This window comes from Solanum stenotomum, chromosome 8 (assembly GCF_019186545.1).
Source record: "Solanum stenotomum isolate F172 chromosome 8, ASM1918654v1, whole genome shotgun sequence".
NCBI classification, from domain to species: Eukaryota; Viridiplantae; Streptophyta; class Magnoliopsida; order Solanales; family Solanaceae; genus Solanum; species Solanum stenotomum.
The window spans coordinates 7439062-7454734 of NC_064289.1; the positions used below are offsets into that span (position 1 = coordinate 7439062).

Genomic DNA, 15673 nt, shown 5'->3' on the forward strand with positions numbered 1-15673 from the left:
TAGTGCGTTATTATTATAATTATAAAGTGAGTGACTTTTAATTATTGACTCTATCTTTAAACATGAAAGTTAATGTGATTAAACTAACTTATCACGTGATAAATTTTTAAGTTTTTATCGTCATAAAGTTTTAATTTAAAATAATAATATTTTAATAATTTGTTATAAATTAAATCTATCTCTATTATTAATAACTGTTTTTTTTTGTATGATTTGCATTGTGTATATTTATTAATATAAAAAGACCCATACGAAAAAAAATATTTTATAAAATTTGTTTATTCTGTTAATATAAATTATCAAACGTCATTGCTCAAGTGATTGATTACTGTTTTTCACTCTTTGTCAAAGCATTGATTGTCATAGTATTATTTATTGATAAGTCTTGGATTTAATTTGAAAGTTTGACTTCTTGATATGAAATTAAACTTGGAATAATTATCAAAGAGAATTGATAAATATGTCATTGTTATGAAACAAATTTTCCCGCAGGAACTATAGCGCTGGATGAAAGGAATGATCAAAGATTATTACTTTACACTCTAAAAGTACTAAGTGATTGAGAAAAACTCAAACTCCATTCGTTTTAAATTATTTGTCACGATTTTTAATAATATCATCATCGTAAATCATTCGTTATTTTAGAAGTCCAAAACAAAATTAATCATTTTTTCCTATTTTATTATTAATAATAATTGTTGTTAAAGATTATAAACGCTACACATAAATAGAGAAAATATTTAATGAAGAGAGATTAATTACTTACATCTTAAGACAGTAAATAAATAAGGATAAAATAGTCAAAGACTATTTTAATTAATACTCCCTCCGTCCCATTTTACGTTGCACTTTTCGGATTTTTAAATTCAAACAAGTCTATTTTTTATCGTAAATTTTTTATACTGTAAATCTTTTAATTATTTTGAATTGTTAATCATTGTGACTTATAGTACTTTTTACGTAGTTTACAAATATATAAATTTCATTTCAAAAAAATTGAAGATTTCACCGATCAAACTTAAACTGTTTGACTCTCGAAAAACGAAAAGTGTCACATAAATTAGAACATATGGAGTAGTATTTTTTTAAGAATCGTGTAAAAGACAAACATGACATATTCTTTGAAACGGAAAAATATATCGAATTTTCAGCTGAAATTGACACATTTGATTTCCTTAATCAGGGTAACAAGAACTAAAACATCATTTGTTTCCAATTACCTACTGACTTCTCTAATATGACAAAGTCTTAACTCAATGGTGTTGTCAAAATCTAGTAAGTCTTCAAGTGAAGGTTAATCAATTTAGTCTGCTCTTTTTAAGTTTAGTTATTTATTAGTGAATGTCGTGAAGCAACATATAGCAAAACCAAAATAAAATAAAATAGAAAAGAATATTACTTTTATGGATGGCATTTTACTAGTTCTACTAATATTTTTCCTGTAACCATAATTACATGTATACCTTCATTGTGAAGCTAAGAAGGTTCCCAAAAGCTCAACAGTGGTGGGGTTAATGTTAACATGGGGAACCAATAGTTAGAGCTGAAAAAAAAATATATATTTATATTATATATATACAGTGTAATTTTTCGATAAAGAATATCATGGTATCAATTTACACCACAGGAATAACTGGATTTGATCCACATATATACATCAAGAGAACAGTTGAAAGTGAACTTTAAAGAATTTCTCAAGTTGAACTTCCAAAGTGTACTTTATTTGAAGGTTTCAACAACTAATTAAAGCTACCCTTAATTAAATTGAAGTTTATTATTTGAGGATGAGAATCCTTGAAGGTTTTGCCTTTTTCTTATCATAATAATTATCATTGAAAGCAATCTGAATTCAGGGGAATAACTATAGCCAGGAAACTTATACTGGGAAAATGCAATTTTAATTTGTATTAAATGCAAAACATGTGGAGTATTTGACTTTGCTTGCTCCTAACAACTCACAAGGCCTAGGCCACTCCTGCCTCTCAATCAAGAGAAAATGTATGTGTTTGGGATAATCTAAACAAAAATACTCCTTAACATAGTTTGATATTGTTTATTTTGTAACAATTATCTTTAGTGGCAATAAATTTTTAATTGCCGCTAAATATATATTTTTAGCGGCAATTAACACTCTTTGTATATGTCCCTTAAGCCTTTAGCGACAATGGATCTAATGACACTTAACTAATGCCGATCATCAATGGATCTAATGCACTTAACTAATGCCGATCATATTATTTATTGCCGCTAAAAGTTATTTTTGTTGTAGTGTATATAAGTTCACTCATTGCAATTCTTGGATGTGACTTTCGCTTATACATTATGTAAAGATATGATATCTGGGTGTAACCCAACCCCAAAAGTTAACTAATGAGAGGAGGTTTGTCCAAGTCCATATAAAGAGACCAAATTCTCATCTCTCTACCGATGTGGGACTTCTTAAGAAGTTATACCTCTCTGGTTCCTCTTGAAAAGGAACAATAGAATGCATAAGTCCCTCATGAATAACACCAACAAATGGCAAGGAAATATATACCACTATACATGACATATTCACCTTTTGAAGTGTCAATATAATTAGAGAATTTATTGAAAGCACATTATTTTCTTCATCGCATGAAGAAGTAAAAAGACCTAACTTTTAACTATTCCACTTGCCAAAGGAAGCTTCACTTTAGAGACAAACATTTAAGAATTTACGTATGGTCGAGAATAATGAAATATAATTGTCTGTGTGTATATATATATATATATATAGTTGCATGGTTACAGCAGGCCACGATGAGCACCCATGATGTTTCTTTTCCTAAAAATGTAAGAAGATTAAATAACAGCTAAGCTCACTGAACATTTTTTTTTTATCAACTACCTTATAATATAATCGTAACAATATTTTCAAGTGGGGTTGCTGGACCATGCATATAGACCATATGATATTTTAAAAGGGGTGATATATATTTCATTTAATTTATGCTTCATCTGTTTTAAAAAGTGTTACTATTATTTTAATTCATTTCACGCTCATTAAGAAAAATATGAATAGAGATGTATAATTTACTTAATTACTTTTATTTATTAGATGTTTTTTTTGAGAATTGTTAAGCACCATTAAGAAGTGGTTATTCATATAGGAGTATATATAATTGAAAAAATATACTAATTTTTGTCTTGAGTTTTTAAAATGACACTTATTTTATAATTTTTTTCCCTTACAATAACTCTTATTCTGAAACAGATAAAATCACAATTTAATAACAATGTCATGTCCATCCGAAGAGAAGCCCCTTGCCTTTTCCATGTAAAGCTTCTTAACCCTTTATATGATGAAAGTGTATTATTTACTTTTTTGAGTCACACATATGTAAATGCATCATTTATATTTGACTTTGATTTGGTCCAATGAGATGATAACCGATAAGGGAGGTAGTATATATGGATGCGACCACTCATCATAATGGTATAAAAATAACACCAGGATTCAATTTATATCCATAGTAAATTAAAATTTCAAAATTGAAGTTAGAAATTTTATTCAAATCTCATAAATAAATATAATTTCAAATCAAAACTTTAAAATTGAACTCAAAAATTGTATGATGAAACACCTATTAAGATTTTTGTAATGAAATATTTTAAAGTGATAGTCAGAAATGAATGTAGAGACTTGTATATAGATTCATCAAAACTCAATAGCTTTACTGAATATTTATAAATACTTAATCATAAATTTAATTATTATTATAATATTAACTTGTGACGGACGTAGAAATTCATACCACCTCCGGTGATAGATAACTAGTGATTAAATGTTGTAGGGACATAATTATAACATATATATATATATAGAGGTCTATTTCGGATGAGATGGCAACTAGATTTTCTAATTCATCCTTAGGAATAGTCAAGTGGTTGATTGAGGCGTTATTCTGTCCTACCGTTTTATTCATTTATGTAAAAAAAATAATAAATGACAACTAAGATTTAATTAATTAATTTATATTTAAAAAAGGACGATCCTATCCTTGAGATACACTACATTATAATTTATAGTATTTAGAAAATCAAATGTCGTTGGAATGACTACCCAATATATCACTTTCATAATATATTCACGATTAATATATAGGAAGAGAGAATTGCATGAGAAGTACACCTAATTAATTCTTTTCATCATATATAGTACATGACATTGATTAGACTCTGCAATATATCATATTATTAGGAAATCAAAGAAATTGGAATGAGCAAAAAGAGAAAATATGATAATTATTTCTTTTATGAAAAATCATAAGTCTATTAAATCACGAGCAAGTGCATGCCGGGATTTTTGTTTTTTTACTTCAATTAAGTAAAGAATTAGTAAAATATGAAAAGCTTGGAGCACAAAACATGAGTGCATCATTGTTATATTGTTTATTATCAGATCCCTTTACAATTGTGTTAAAACTATTATTTATAGGTTACAAGGTAGAACATCAACCAATAGAAAAACTTCACTCGAGCACTAAAGTACTACAATTAATGGTTGTTGTTCTCATGAAAATATTATTAGTAGTGCTTGCTAATATTCTTCTATTGTGATTAAGATATTCTACGAATTACAATCGTATGTGACAATTGATATATCTATCCTTATTATCATTTAGCCATATCATTGAGACACGAGTCCTTTCTTTTCTTTGGGGCATAAAGTCCCGCCTGCCTTTTTCCTGATGACTGGTTCTACAACATATCCACTGTCGACTTGGGCCATATATAAACGGGCTAAAGGAAAAGATGGGCTGGGAGGATATGAAACCATAAGCCCAGGTCTTATTGGGCCCTCACTGCAAGAAGGATGGACACATTTTGTCCTTCAAATTAACTAATCTTTAATGGACAAATTACTTAACTACACTCCTTTACTTACCTTAATATCCATTTATTTCTATTTATTTCAAAAATTTCAAAAATCCCTTATTTTACCTATGTATCCTGCATGTATCCCGTGCACAACGCTATGTATCCCGCAATGTGAAATGTATCAAACGCTATGTATTCCGTGCACAACGCCATGTATCCTGCATGTATCCCGTGCACAACGCTATGTATCCCGCATGTATCCCGTGCACAACGCTATGTATCCCGCAAACATCATTTTTAAGGGATTTTTGGAAAATAGAAAACTAGAAGTGATAGGATATAATTTAGTACTTATAATATGTGATTCCTATAATTTATACATCTTTAATTATTGCTCTTTGACAATCCAAGTGAGACATAAGTTCTTTAGAAACTAAGTCATTTTCAAACATAACTTGTGAGATATTATAATACGCACAAAATAGGGCAAAAAAGTGCAAATGACCTATATATCTGTCTGCTCTCTTTGATCTCCCATTTTGATAGGAACTTTACACTATCAAACAACATTAAAATTCCACATTACAAAAATTAGCATTATTCTCATTTTTACATTCCAATCCATAAAAGGATAATATTACTACATCTTGGCCGCAAATCTTAATCCCTTCATGTTTTCTAGCTAAAAGATATCAATGCTTGAAAAGAGATACTCCACAACAAAAAGATGGAAGACAGATCATAATATAACAAAAACATACTTAAAACTGTTTACACAAATACGTTTAGCAATAGATGTAACCAACATATTAGAACCAATTCACGTGGGAATGAAACAAAAGAAAACAACTACTTATATATGTGAATTTTAATTGTCTTATAACTATTTCTCGCGGCGGCTCATGAAAACACTTGTCAGAACTGTTTTCGACTCGAAAGATGCCTTCAGCAACTCCAGTGCCTGCATAGTAGTAGGAATACTTAAACCGAATAGAAAACGATAGGCAAAAGACAGGAGAAAAATTTATTGAGTTTATTTCAGACACAACCAATGTAATCCCAACAGTGGGGTCTGGGAAGGGTGGTATACATGTACGCAGACCTTAAGAGAATAGAAACATATTAAAAGACGGTGACAGTATAAAAAATCTTTAAATTTTGAAGATAATTGATTACCTCTTCCACTCCGAAACTTACAACTTCCTCCTCTAGTACACCAACATCCCTGACATTAAACTTGTTGAGAAGAGCAATGCAAGAAATGGTGGACATGGGCTTAACTACCAAGTCATCTGCCACCATGTATGTCACCACATCCTTCACAAAACCCCCTTTTGCTTCCACAGCTCCACCTGCTACTCGCGGAGCAGCATAAGCTAACTTTCTTGACATACTAAAATTACAGATTGTACAGATAGCAGTAGGGTCATCAGAAACAGTTAAGTGGGAACTAGTGTTGGAACAGCCGTAAAAAGTCTTCTCACGTGTCGTAACATCGCCATCAAGCAATAGAAAAGGAACTGGAGAGATCCCAACTGAAGACTTGGGTTTTAAAAGGATATCCTTGCATTGGTTCGGTTGAATATAGGTGTCCTTCAGATTTTCTACGCTTTCGTAGAGGTTAGGCAAGGAACCACTCATTCCTTTCTCCTTAAGAAGACTGATAATGGTTCCAGCAGGCAATGAGAGAATGTGAAAGAGGAAATCAACACAGTCCTTATCAGCCTCAGCAAATAGGACTTTGCCAGCCTTGGTGTCGATCAAAAGCTTCATGCTCAGTTTAGTATCACAAGTAGTCGCCATTTTTGTTCTGAATGTTGAGGATCTACACTTTATCAAAGCACAAACACAGTGAACAAAGAGAGCTAAAACAGGATAAGTTACGCTATGTAAACTGGACTTTCATCGAGTCCCTTTTCAATCCTATTCTATGCAGAAAAAAGCAGAATGTGTATGATATCAATTGCAGCAACTATGATTGTGTGGGGTTCCAGCCCCATTTCCCACTGTTAAAGTCCCACTTTGCTGCAACTTGGTGCAAATCTCTATAACCATAACATCATCATTATTTTCAAACCAAATCTTACCTAGAAACCAACCTAAGTTTGAAATGATGGTTCTTTCATGATGTATATCGTCGGTACTAGTTTTTTCTATAATTAGAGCAGTCTTGCTCATTTGTAAGAACAAATCAAGATAGAGAGAAAAAATATTTGAGAGCAAAGTGAGGTATTCCACATACTATACAAGAAAAATAGTTTGTAAAGTAAAATAGAGTGTGAGCGATATTTCAGTAAGGTGGTAATAAATCAAAAGAGTGTTATTCCTTTAGAGTGTATTGCAATCACTTTGAGTATTATATTCGTGACTACACAGTATAAAAATTTCTCACTATAGTAATATCAGTTACTTCTCTTGACCCGTGATTTTTCCCTTATTTAGAAGGATTTCCATGTAAAATTCTAGGTGCAATTGCTTTTCCATTATTTTGATCATATGTATTTTTATGTTAGTCTGTGCTTTTTTTTTCAACAGATAGGTCCTATGTTATCCCAAGAGACAGGGCTGGCCAAAGGGTCAAGCCACTAAAGCAAGGGCTTTTCATCATATGTTCGATATCTTTTCCAATTAATTCAATTTTGATACATACATATACACTAATCAAAATTCTCTTCGTTAATCTCATACAATGTAGAAACACAAAGAGTTTGCAATGAAATGCACAGTTGTGTACTGCAATAAAATTCTCATTACCAACGCTTACTAAACCATTTTATCTAAGTCTTATGATAAAAGTATGGAACCAAAATTACATTCTTAAGTTTTAATTCTATACAGATATACTCTTTACAATCTACATCCTTAACCATTATAGGAGTATGTTCTATCTAAAATAAGATTAGAAGTTAGATTCTATCACAAGAGAGTCTGCTTCTGTACAATTGTTAAATTTTACCATAGTTTTTACAAGTTCCTTACAAATAAATTTCATAAGCAACTTTTCTAAGTTCATTATTTATTCCCCACCTATGACCTACCCAATACTGGTTTAAAGAAATTAACTATCTGCCTAAATGGCTAGATATCTATAAACTTATAGAAGCAGTTTATAACAATTCTACATCAGAAAACTTACCTGCAAAGCAAAGGTGAAATACTGGAGAGAAAAACCCTACGATCGAAAGAGAGAAAATGACGATTCCCGTTCCGAAGTTCCAGAAGCTTCTCGAATTATATGTATTTCCGCAATGAAAAAGTAAAAATAATGAGTTGGGCCTATGATAGGCCAGTCCACTAGGAATGGACATAGTATGATATACACTGATATATGGTATACATTTTAAATTTTTTGATATTTTGAGTATTGTTTTTTATATTTAAAAATAGGAAATAACATAATACATAAATAACATATATGTATATTATTAAAATGTTGCTTAAACAAATATGCAACCTAGTATTAGTATAAACTAAATGATTAGAAGTTGAAACTTTGACTACTCTATTTTGATTGAAATGTATTTTAAATATAATTGATTAACTAAATGAGTAATTTTTACTTTCTTTTGAATATATATTTCTACATGTATAATGTGTTACAGTGTTAGTATGATATAATTGATATCTTTTTAAACTTGTCAAAGTCATAATACTCAATTATACGAGTATATATTAATTAAAGTTGAACAAACTATAATTACCGATTTATCATATCGCAAAATATCGAAATTAAACTTTAAAATACCGAAATAAATTGATATGATTAATGATATAATAATTTGAAAAACCGAATATAAAATATCATACCATACCATAACAGAAGAAGGGGTAAGTGCACAGAGAGTCGATTTTTTGGAATTTTTATTCAAGTACATATATAAAAGCTTACTTAACAATCTAAAGCTTCAGACATTGAGTTTGTCAATTTTTTGCATTTCACTCGTGATACCACATATTATTTCTTTTTACTCAAACAACATTGATTAATTTCATCCATATACCTCGAATTAATTTGACGGGGTCAAGCTAAGGGACATGGACAGTTGAAGGCATTTGTGCATTGTTTATAATGACGTTGGAGATGCTTGAAAAGAGATACTGTGTAAAATAAGATTGAATGCAGACTAAAATAAACTCACAGGTATAAGATTTAACAATAGATATGTAACCTAGAAATCGGAATCAACTCAAGAGGGAATGAAACGTCGTCCAATTCCGGAATTTTGTCTAATTATGACTATTTCTCTGCGCGCTTTCATGCATGCAGCTCATGAAAATATTCGTCAGAACTGTTTCGATTCCAAGGATGCCTTGACCAACTTCAGCGCCTGCAAAATCATACTGTAGGGGTGTTCACTAAGTAGCAATACTTTAACGACAAAACATTTACTGATCATATAATTCAGATAGACGAATAGTTTTATGTAACTAGTCATAAAAAGTGAGATTTGAAACATGCTACTGATATTAGTAATAAAACTGTTTAATTACCTCTTCCATTCCAAAACTTACTACTTACTTGATCTCCAGCAGCACACTAAAATCCTTGATATTATTAAACTTGTCAAGAAGGGCAATGCTATAAATGGCGGACATAGGCTTAACTACCAAGTCATCCATGACCATGTAGGTTACAACCTCCTTCACAAAACCCTTTGTAGCGTTCACAATCTGTGGTGGAGCAACATACAACTTTCTTGACAATTTATAGTATTTCTCGGACAATCTGGACAGATAGCACTAGCTAGGGCTCTAGTGTGGGAAAGAGAGTGGCATCCGTAAAATATCCTTTGAATCGGAACATTATTAAGCAATTGAAGAGATTCCAAGTGAAGCTAATTTCGGGTTTAAAAGTACATCCTTGCATTGTTTCGATTTCATTCAGATTCTCGAGCTCTCGTAGAGGTTAGGCAAGCAAGCACCCACTCATTCCTTTCGACTTGAGAAGCTTAATGACAGTGAGAGAATGTGGAAGAGGAAATCAACACAATCTTTTCCAGTCTCAGCAAATACGACTCTGCGCTCTTTGGTGTCAATCAACAGCTTCAACGTTTGTTTGGAATCATCGTTCGTCATTATGTTTTGGCTGATAACAGATGCAAGTTTTNGATCTTACTTTCGACTTGAGAAGCTTAATGACAGTGAGAGAATGTAGAAGAGGAAATCAACACAATCTTTTCCAGTCTCAGCAAATACGACTCTGCGCTCTTTGGTGTCAATCAACAGCTTCAACGTTTGTTTGGAATCATCGTTCGTCATTATGTTTTGGCTGATAACAGATGCAAGTTTTGTTCCAAATCTCTCAGGCAAATCTCATATACAGAGCTAAAACAAGATGCATTCTGTAAGCACCAATAACTTAATTTACGCTAAATATGTATTTCTATAGCGACATTGGATTCAATGAGATTTAGTAAAAAATTTAACTTTAGTGAAGATTTGATATTCCTTTTCCTCATTCAGGACAAAATAATTTTAGACAAAAAAATGTATCAAATAGGATAAGTTTAGTAAACAACACATCATATTTATTAATTTCTCCGCAGAGGTGAAATTAAAAATTTGCACTTAGCTTCACCATCATATAACTTTTTAATCAATAGTGAAACAGTCAATAATTTGCATGTTGAAAAAATCGATACACTAAATAAATAAACAATGGAGAAATCATGATACTCAATCAAAAATCTGAATATGTGAAGTTAGATTAAGCGTAATTGTATGAACTTTTAAAATCAGATCATATCAATTCTACATCTGAAAACTTACCTGCAATTATTAGGCGTTGTATATTGGAGAAAATAGAACAAGAAATCTTACGTACGGATGAAGTTAAGGGTTTCTTTTATTTTATAAAAATTTATCCACTTCGAACATAAATTCAAATTGTTGTGTGGACTTGACAAAATCAAATTTCGAATATTTTTAATAAGCCTTTCCTTATTGAAATTATATACCTAACTTAAAAATAAATAAAATTTGCCTTAAATAGGAATTTGAAAATAAATTGGACTTGTCTTGTGGTATCCTATTTTAAATCTAAAAAAACTATTTAAGGTATACACCTCAACATACGAACTCTTCTCTCTCAGATTAATCGAGATGGCGGCAACGACGATCAAATTGAGCATAAAGCTTTTGATTGACAGTAATGCTAAAAAAGTAGTATTTGCTGAAGTTGAAAAGAATTTTGTGGATTTTCTGTTTCACATTCTTTCACTACCTGTTGGCAGAGTCACTAAGCTTCTTAAGGAAAAAGGAATGAATGGATGTTTACATAACATCTACGAAAGCGTAGATAATCTGAATAGCTCTTATATGAAGAGATCGAAAGACATGATAATAAAACCCGAGTGTCCTGTTGTAATCTCTTCAGTTCCTCTTCAATTGTTTAATTACAATGTTCCGCAAAAAAGAAAAAAATGTATACAAATGTTCTTCGGCCAAGTGCTCTTATGTCATGGAAGGTGTTTACAAGATTTGCCCGCTTTGTAAGAACTCTATGTCGATGGTTGTGCCAGCCACTGACGGGGGTTTTGTGAAGGAGACAGTTAAATACATGGTGATGGATGACTTGGTCGTCAAGCCACTATCTGTATCCAACATTATGGGTCACGTTAACGATGTTGTTGCGCTGCATGAGGAAGTTGTACAGTTTGGAATAGAGGAGGTACCTAATCACTTTTAATGTATAATTTTTTTTTATATATATTTTTGGACAGTATTGTTACCTCTCCTACTTATTATTTTGCAGGCACTGAAGTTGCTGAAATTATCCTTGGAGTCGAACACAGTGCTAACAACTCGCTTCACGAGCAGAGTAAAAGTGGAGAATTAGCTTAGTGCTAAGAAATAATGGATCATGGGATATTTCAGTTTAATAAATTGCTTTTTAAGGGTTTTCTTTTTGTTTAATTTCCCGCAATTGTTTATTATGATATATAGTTGCAGTTATAAGTACAACCATTACTCGTTCATCTTACCACAAATTATTTGTCAATTTCCCAAGCAGGACACACTTCAAGATCAACCCAAACATCTCAACAATGGTAGGGTGTAAATCGTTTGGATAAAAACTGATCCAAATCAAAAGGTCAAATCAATTCGATTAAATAAATCAAATTTTATTTGATTTTGATTTTAAATTTTTAATAATTGATAGTATTTAATTTGATTTTGATTTTAACCATTAACCCACCCAAATTGACGCATGAGCGTCCCATAATTTTTATTTATTAATTATAAATTATATTTTAAATTTTTTTATAAAAAATATTAAAAAGCTCTTTTTTATTAATATCGATATTAATAAATAATATATATAAATAAAAAAATGTTAAAAAGATCAAATAATACTCCTAAATTAGTAAAAATATCATACTTATTTATGAATATATATTTTTTAATGGTGTATAAACGGGTTAGTGTAAGTAAGAGAAAATGATCAAAATGGTCCTTGATGTATTGGAGTTACTTTATTTTGGTCCTTAATATATTCTAGGTGATTGAAATAGTTCTTCATGTATGACAAAATGTGTTCAATTTAGTCTTTTACCCTAAACTTAACAATTTATCCCCCAAAACTATTAAATATAATTGTGGGGCTTACCTATCTTATAAAATCCATCATCTTTATTAGCTCAAAGAAATTTTACTAACGAAATGGCGACTGAGACCAAATTGAGCATGAAGCTTTTGATTGACACCAAGGCTAAGAAAGTTGTATTTGCTGAGGTTGGAAAGGATTGTGTAGATTTTCTGTTTCAAATTCTTTCACTACCGGTGGGATCTGTGACCAAGCTTCTTAAGGAAAAAGGAATGGTTGGGTGTTTGTCTAATCTCTACCAAAGCGTAGAGAATCTGAATGACAGCTATTTGAAGTCTAAGGATATCATTTTAAAACCTGAGTGGCCAGTTGGAATCTCTTCAATTGTTTAGTTACTTTCAACCTAGAAGGGTCAGGGCCATTTATAAATGTTCCCCCCTCCAACAACTGCTCAAATTGTGTCTCTTATATTACCGATGACCCTAGTGCTCTCTGTCCAGATTGTAGGACCCCAATGTCAAAAAAGCTGGCTTATAATGCTCCACCGATACCTGTTGCTACCAAAGGGGGTTTTGTGAAGGAGATGCAGGTTAAATACATGGTGATGGATGATTTGGTTGTTAAGCCCATGGCTGCAGTATCTAGATACATGACATAAATTAGATACATGCTCCACCGACTGCTCTCTATTTTTTCAAGTTCTGGAATGATAGACACATGACATAAATTAGATATAATAATTTCTAATTTTTATTTTTAAAATACATGTCCTTGGCGCAAGGAGAAGTTAAGGGGTTGTTTGTTAGATGGTTAGTTCGGTTAGAGATGGACAGATATTAGTAATATATAAAGATTAGTTATGAAGTAATCTATGTTTATTTATGAAAATATTGGTTCTCTTAATAGCAAAACAAACATAGTATTAATTTTATACATAAATAATTTACCTCATAATCAATTATCAAATGTGGTGTAACTTATGTAAAATTTTATAAATGTACAACTTATTACCGAACCACTAGTGTCTTACTTTAATCAACAAAATATGACACTATTTGTCTCATGATGTTTAAGAAAAAAAATGAAAACTTTTGAAGTTTTTGTCTAAATCAATCTATCGTAGAAAGAGATTTTTAGAGTATTATTCTTGTAAGTACATTTTTTTAAAAACAGAAGGTGTTAGAGAACTTTATTGCAACTCCTAAAGTGCCTACACACTTTCTGATCGAGACGTTACTTTGGACAAATACTTAAATTCTTCTTTTTTTTTTAGATTAGTGTGAAGAATCTTGATTAGTGTAGCGTTTAACTCAAATATTTGATGACTGTTAGCCTACCGAGTCAAAATGTATTGAGGCTGATGCATCCACACTACTAAACTAACACCTCTTCAAGAACAAGATTTGTCCCATTTAATTTGACATCACCAAAATGACGTCTACTGTTGATACCAAATTGAGCATGAAGCTTTTGATCCTTGCCTAACTTATATAACAGCGTTCAAAATATGAATGATGCTTATATTCAATCGAAGGATATCCTTTTAAAGCCCAAGTCTTCAATTGGAACATCTTCAGAGGATCTTTTCTTATTTCTTGATGATGTTACCACAGTACATGACAAGACTTTCTATGGATGCAACAACAACAACATACCTAATGATATCTCAACACTAAGGAGAATCCACCGTACTAATTTTAACTCCGGCTGTTCCATGTCGGATCCTGATGCTATACGTCCAAATTGTGGAAAACTTATGTCAAAGAAGATGAATTATATTGCTTCAGAGGGAGTCAAAGGAGCTGTGGCTGCCAAAGTTGGTTTTGTGAAGGAAGCAGTGACATACATGGTGACGGATGACTTGGTTGTTAAGCCCATGTCCCCAATATCTAGCATTACCCTTCTCAACAAGTTTAATGTGAAGAATGTTGGTGTGCTGCAGCCTGCAGGAGCAAGTTGTAAAATTTGGAATGGAAGAGGTATATAATTCAGTTTGTATTCTCGTATTAAATCATTTCTTTTGCTATGTGTACTCTATATATGTCCTTTTTGATTGGTGAATTTTTTCCGAATTAGTTAATTCTACTGATTTTGCAGGTGCTGAAAGCATCTTTTGAGTCGAAAACAGTTCTCACAAGTGTTTTAATGAGTGGTGCAAAGCGGAGAAGAACAGAGTAAAACAGAGTATTAAGCCATAAGACATAATGGAGTTGGATGTTTCAGTTTATAGTCTTTGTCCTTTTTAATGGTTTATTTTTGCATTGTATTTTCAGTTGTCCGTTGCTTATATATCTTAGTACTACTTTGTCTAGTTTGAGTTTCTTTTTTAAATAGATTTTATCTGCTTGGTTCCATCTTTAATTTCCACATCTCTTGTCAAAAAATTAATATAATCGAACTTTAGTAGCTTCATCACTGCCCAGTGTTTTTAATGGAATCTTTTTATTAAAGACAGCATACACAGTGTTCAAGTTGATACCAAAACCACTAACAACCTCATCAGAAGGAGAAGTTAAGTGTCCTTCATATTTTGACGCTATCATAATGGTTAGGCAAGTAGGGGCTGATCCAACAGTTCAATCTCCAACCCTTAACCTGGATTTTCTGTATAACATTCACCAAAGTTGCTTCAAAAATTGAGTTATGAATCCGTAACTGATGGATTCCGTGGTTGAAATCGAAATCTTGAACCAATAGAATTAAAATCCTGAATCTATTTGTTTAGGCTGACATCCATAGTTCATTTCTTTTTTCTTCAGAAACCTAACGACGGTGGCCACCGGCAGAGTTAGAATGTGAAAGAGAAAATCAACAGTCCTTTTTCAAAGTCATTAAATGAAAACCTTTTGTGCCTTGGTGTCAATCAATAGCTCCTTTTTTTTTTTTTACCTTTGGGTCATAGTCCCTTTCATTTATTCTGAATGAGATATGTATATGGTGATCCAATTTTAACTCACACGAGTTCCTCCAAATAAGAATTCATATAAATCTTTTCCATAAAGTAACAAAGTATATATCTATGGGTAAATGCTAAATGACCATAACATTTGTCCAGAAATTTAAAAAATCTATAATATCTTTTTTATTTTAAAATAAACTGATTTTTTTTCTATTTTTAAATTAAATTAAAGTTAAAAGGATAAAAATGTTTAAAAAGATAAAATAACATAGGTAAAATACCATGCTGGCCAAAGTTTCTGGCCAAAAGGATTTTTCCTATATCGATATGAATTTATTCACATAAACTTACACAACGGCCATAAGAGAAAGAAAATGATTTACTTC

The 15673-nt window shown here is 31.4% G+C and overlaps 2 protein-coding genes and 1 pseudogene across 3 annotated transcripts; 2 read left to right on the forward strand and 1 right to left on the reverse strand.

Annotated features, from left to right (window-relative positions):
* Positions 1 to 5566: 5566 nt before the first annotated feature.
* On the reverse strand, positions 5567 to 8051 carry LOC125873027 (uncharacterized). 2 transcript variants are annotated; one of them, XM_049553872.1, is made up of 3 exons: positions 7979 to 8051; positions 6019 to 6672; positions 5567 to 5803 (listed from the first exon to the last, which is right to left on the reverse strand). In XM_049553872.1, the coding sequence occupies exons 2-3, from the start codon at positions 6643 to 6645 to the stop codon at positions 5726 to 5728; spliced, it is 705 nt and encodes a 234-aa protein (XP_049409829.1). In that variant the 5' UTR covers positions 6646 to 6672; positions 7979 to 8051; the 3' UTR covers positions 5567 to 5725. The 2 variants fall into 2 exon arrangements, with proteins under 2 accessions (XP_049409829.1, XP_049409827.1); XM_049553870.1 differs by having other exon boundaries at positions 6019 to 6667; positions 7979 to 8045.
* A 2893-nt stretch (positions 8052 to 10944) lies between these two features.
* Positions 10945 to 11680, forward strand: LOC125872520 (uncharacterized). Its single transcript, XM_049553252.1, has 3 exons — positions 10945 to 11136; positions 11219 to 11512; positions 11597 to 11680. The coding sequence occupies exons 1-3, from the start codon at positions 10945 to 10947 to the stop codon at positions 11678 to 11680; spliced, it is 570 nt and encodes a 189-aa protein (XP_049409209.1).
* Positions 11681 to 12504: 824 nt separating this feature from the next.
* Positions 12505 to 14566, forward strand: LOC125872522 (uncharacterized; annotated as a pseudogene).
* Positions 14567 to 15673: the final 1107 nt, after the last annotated feature.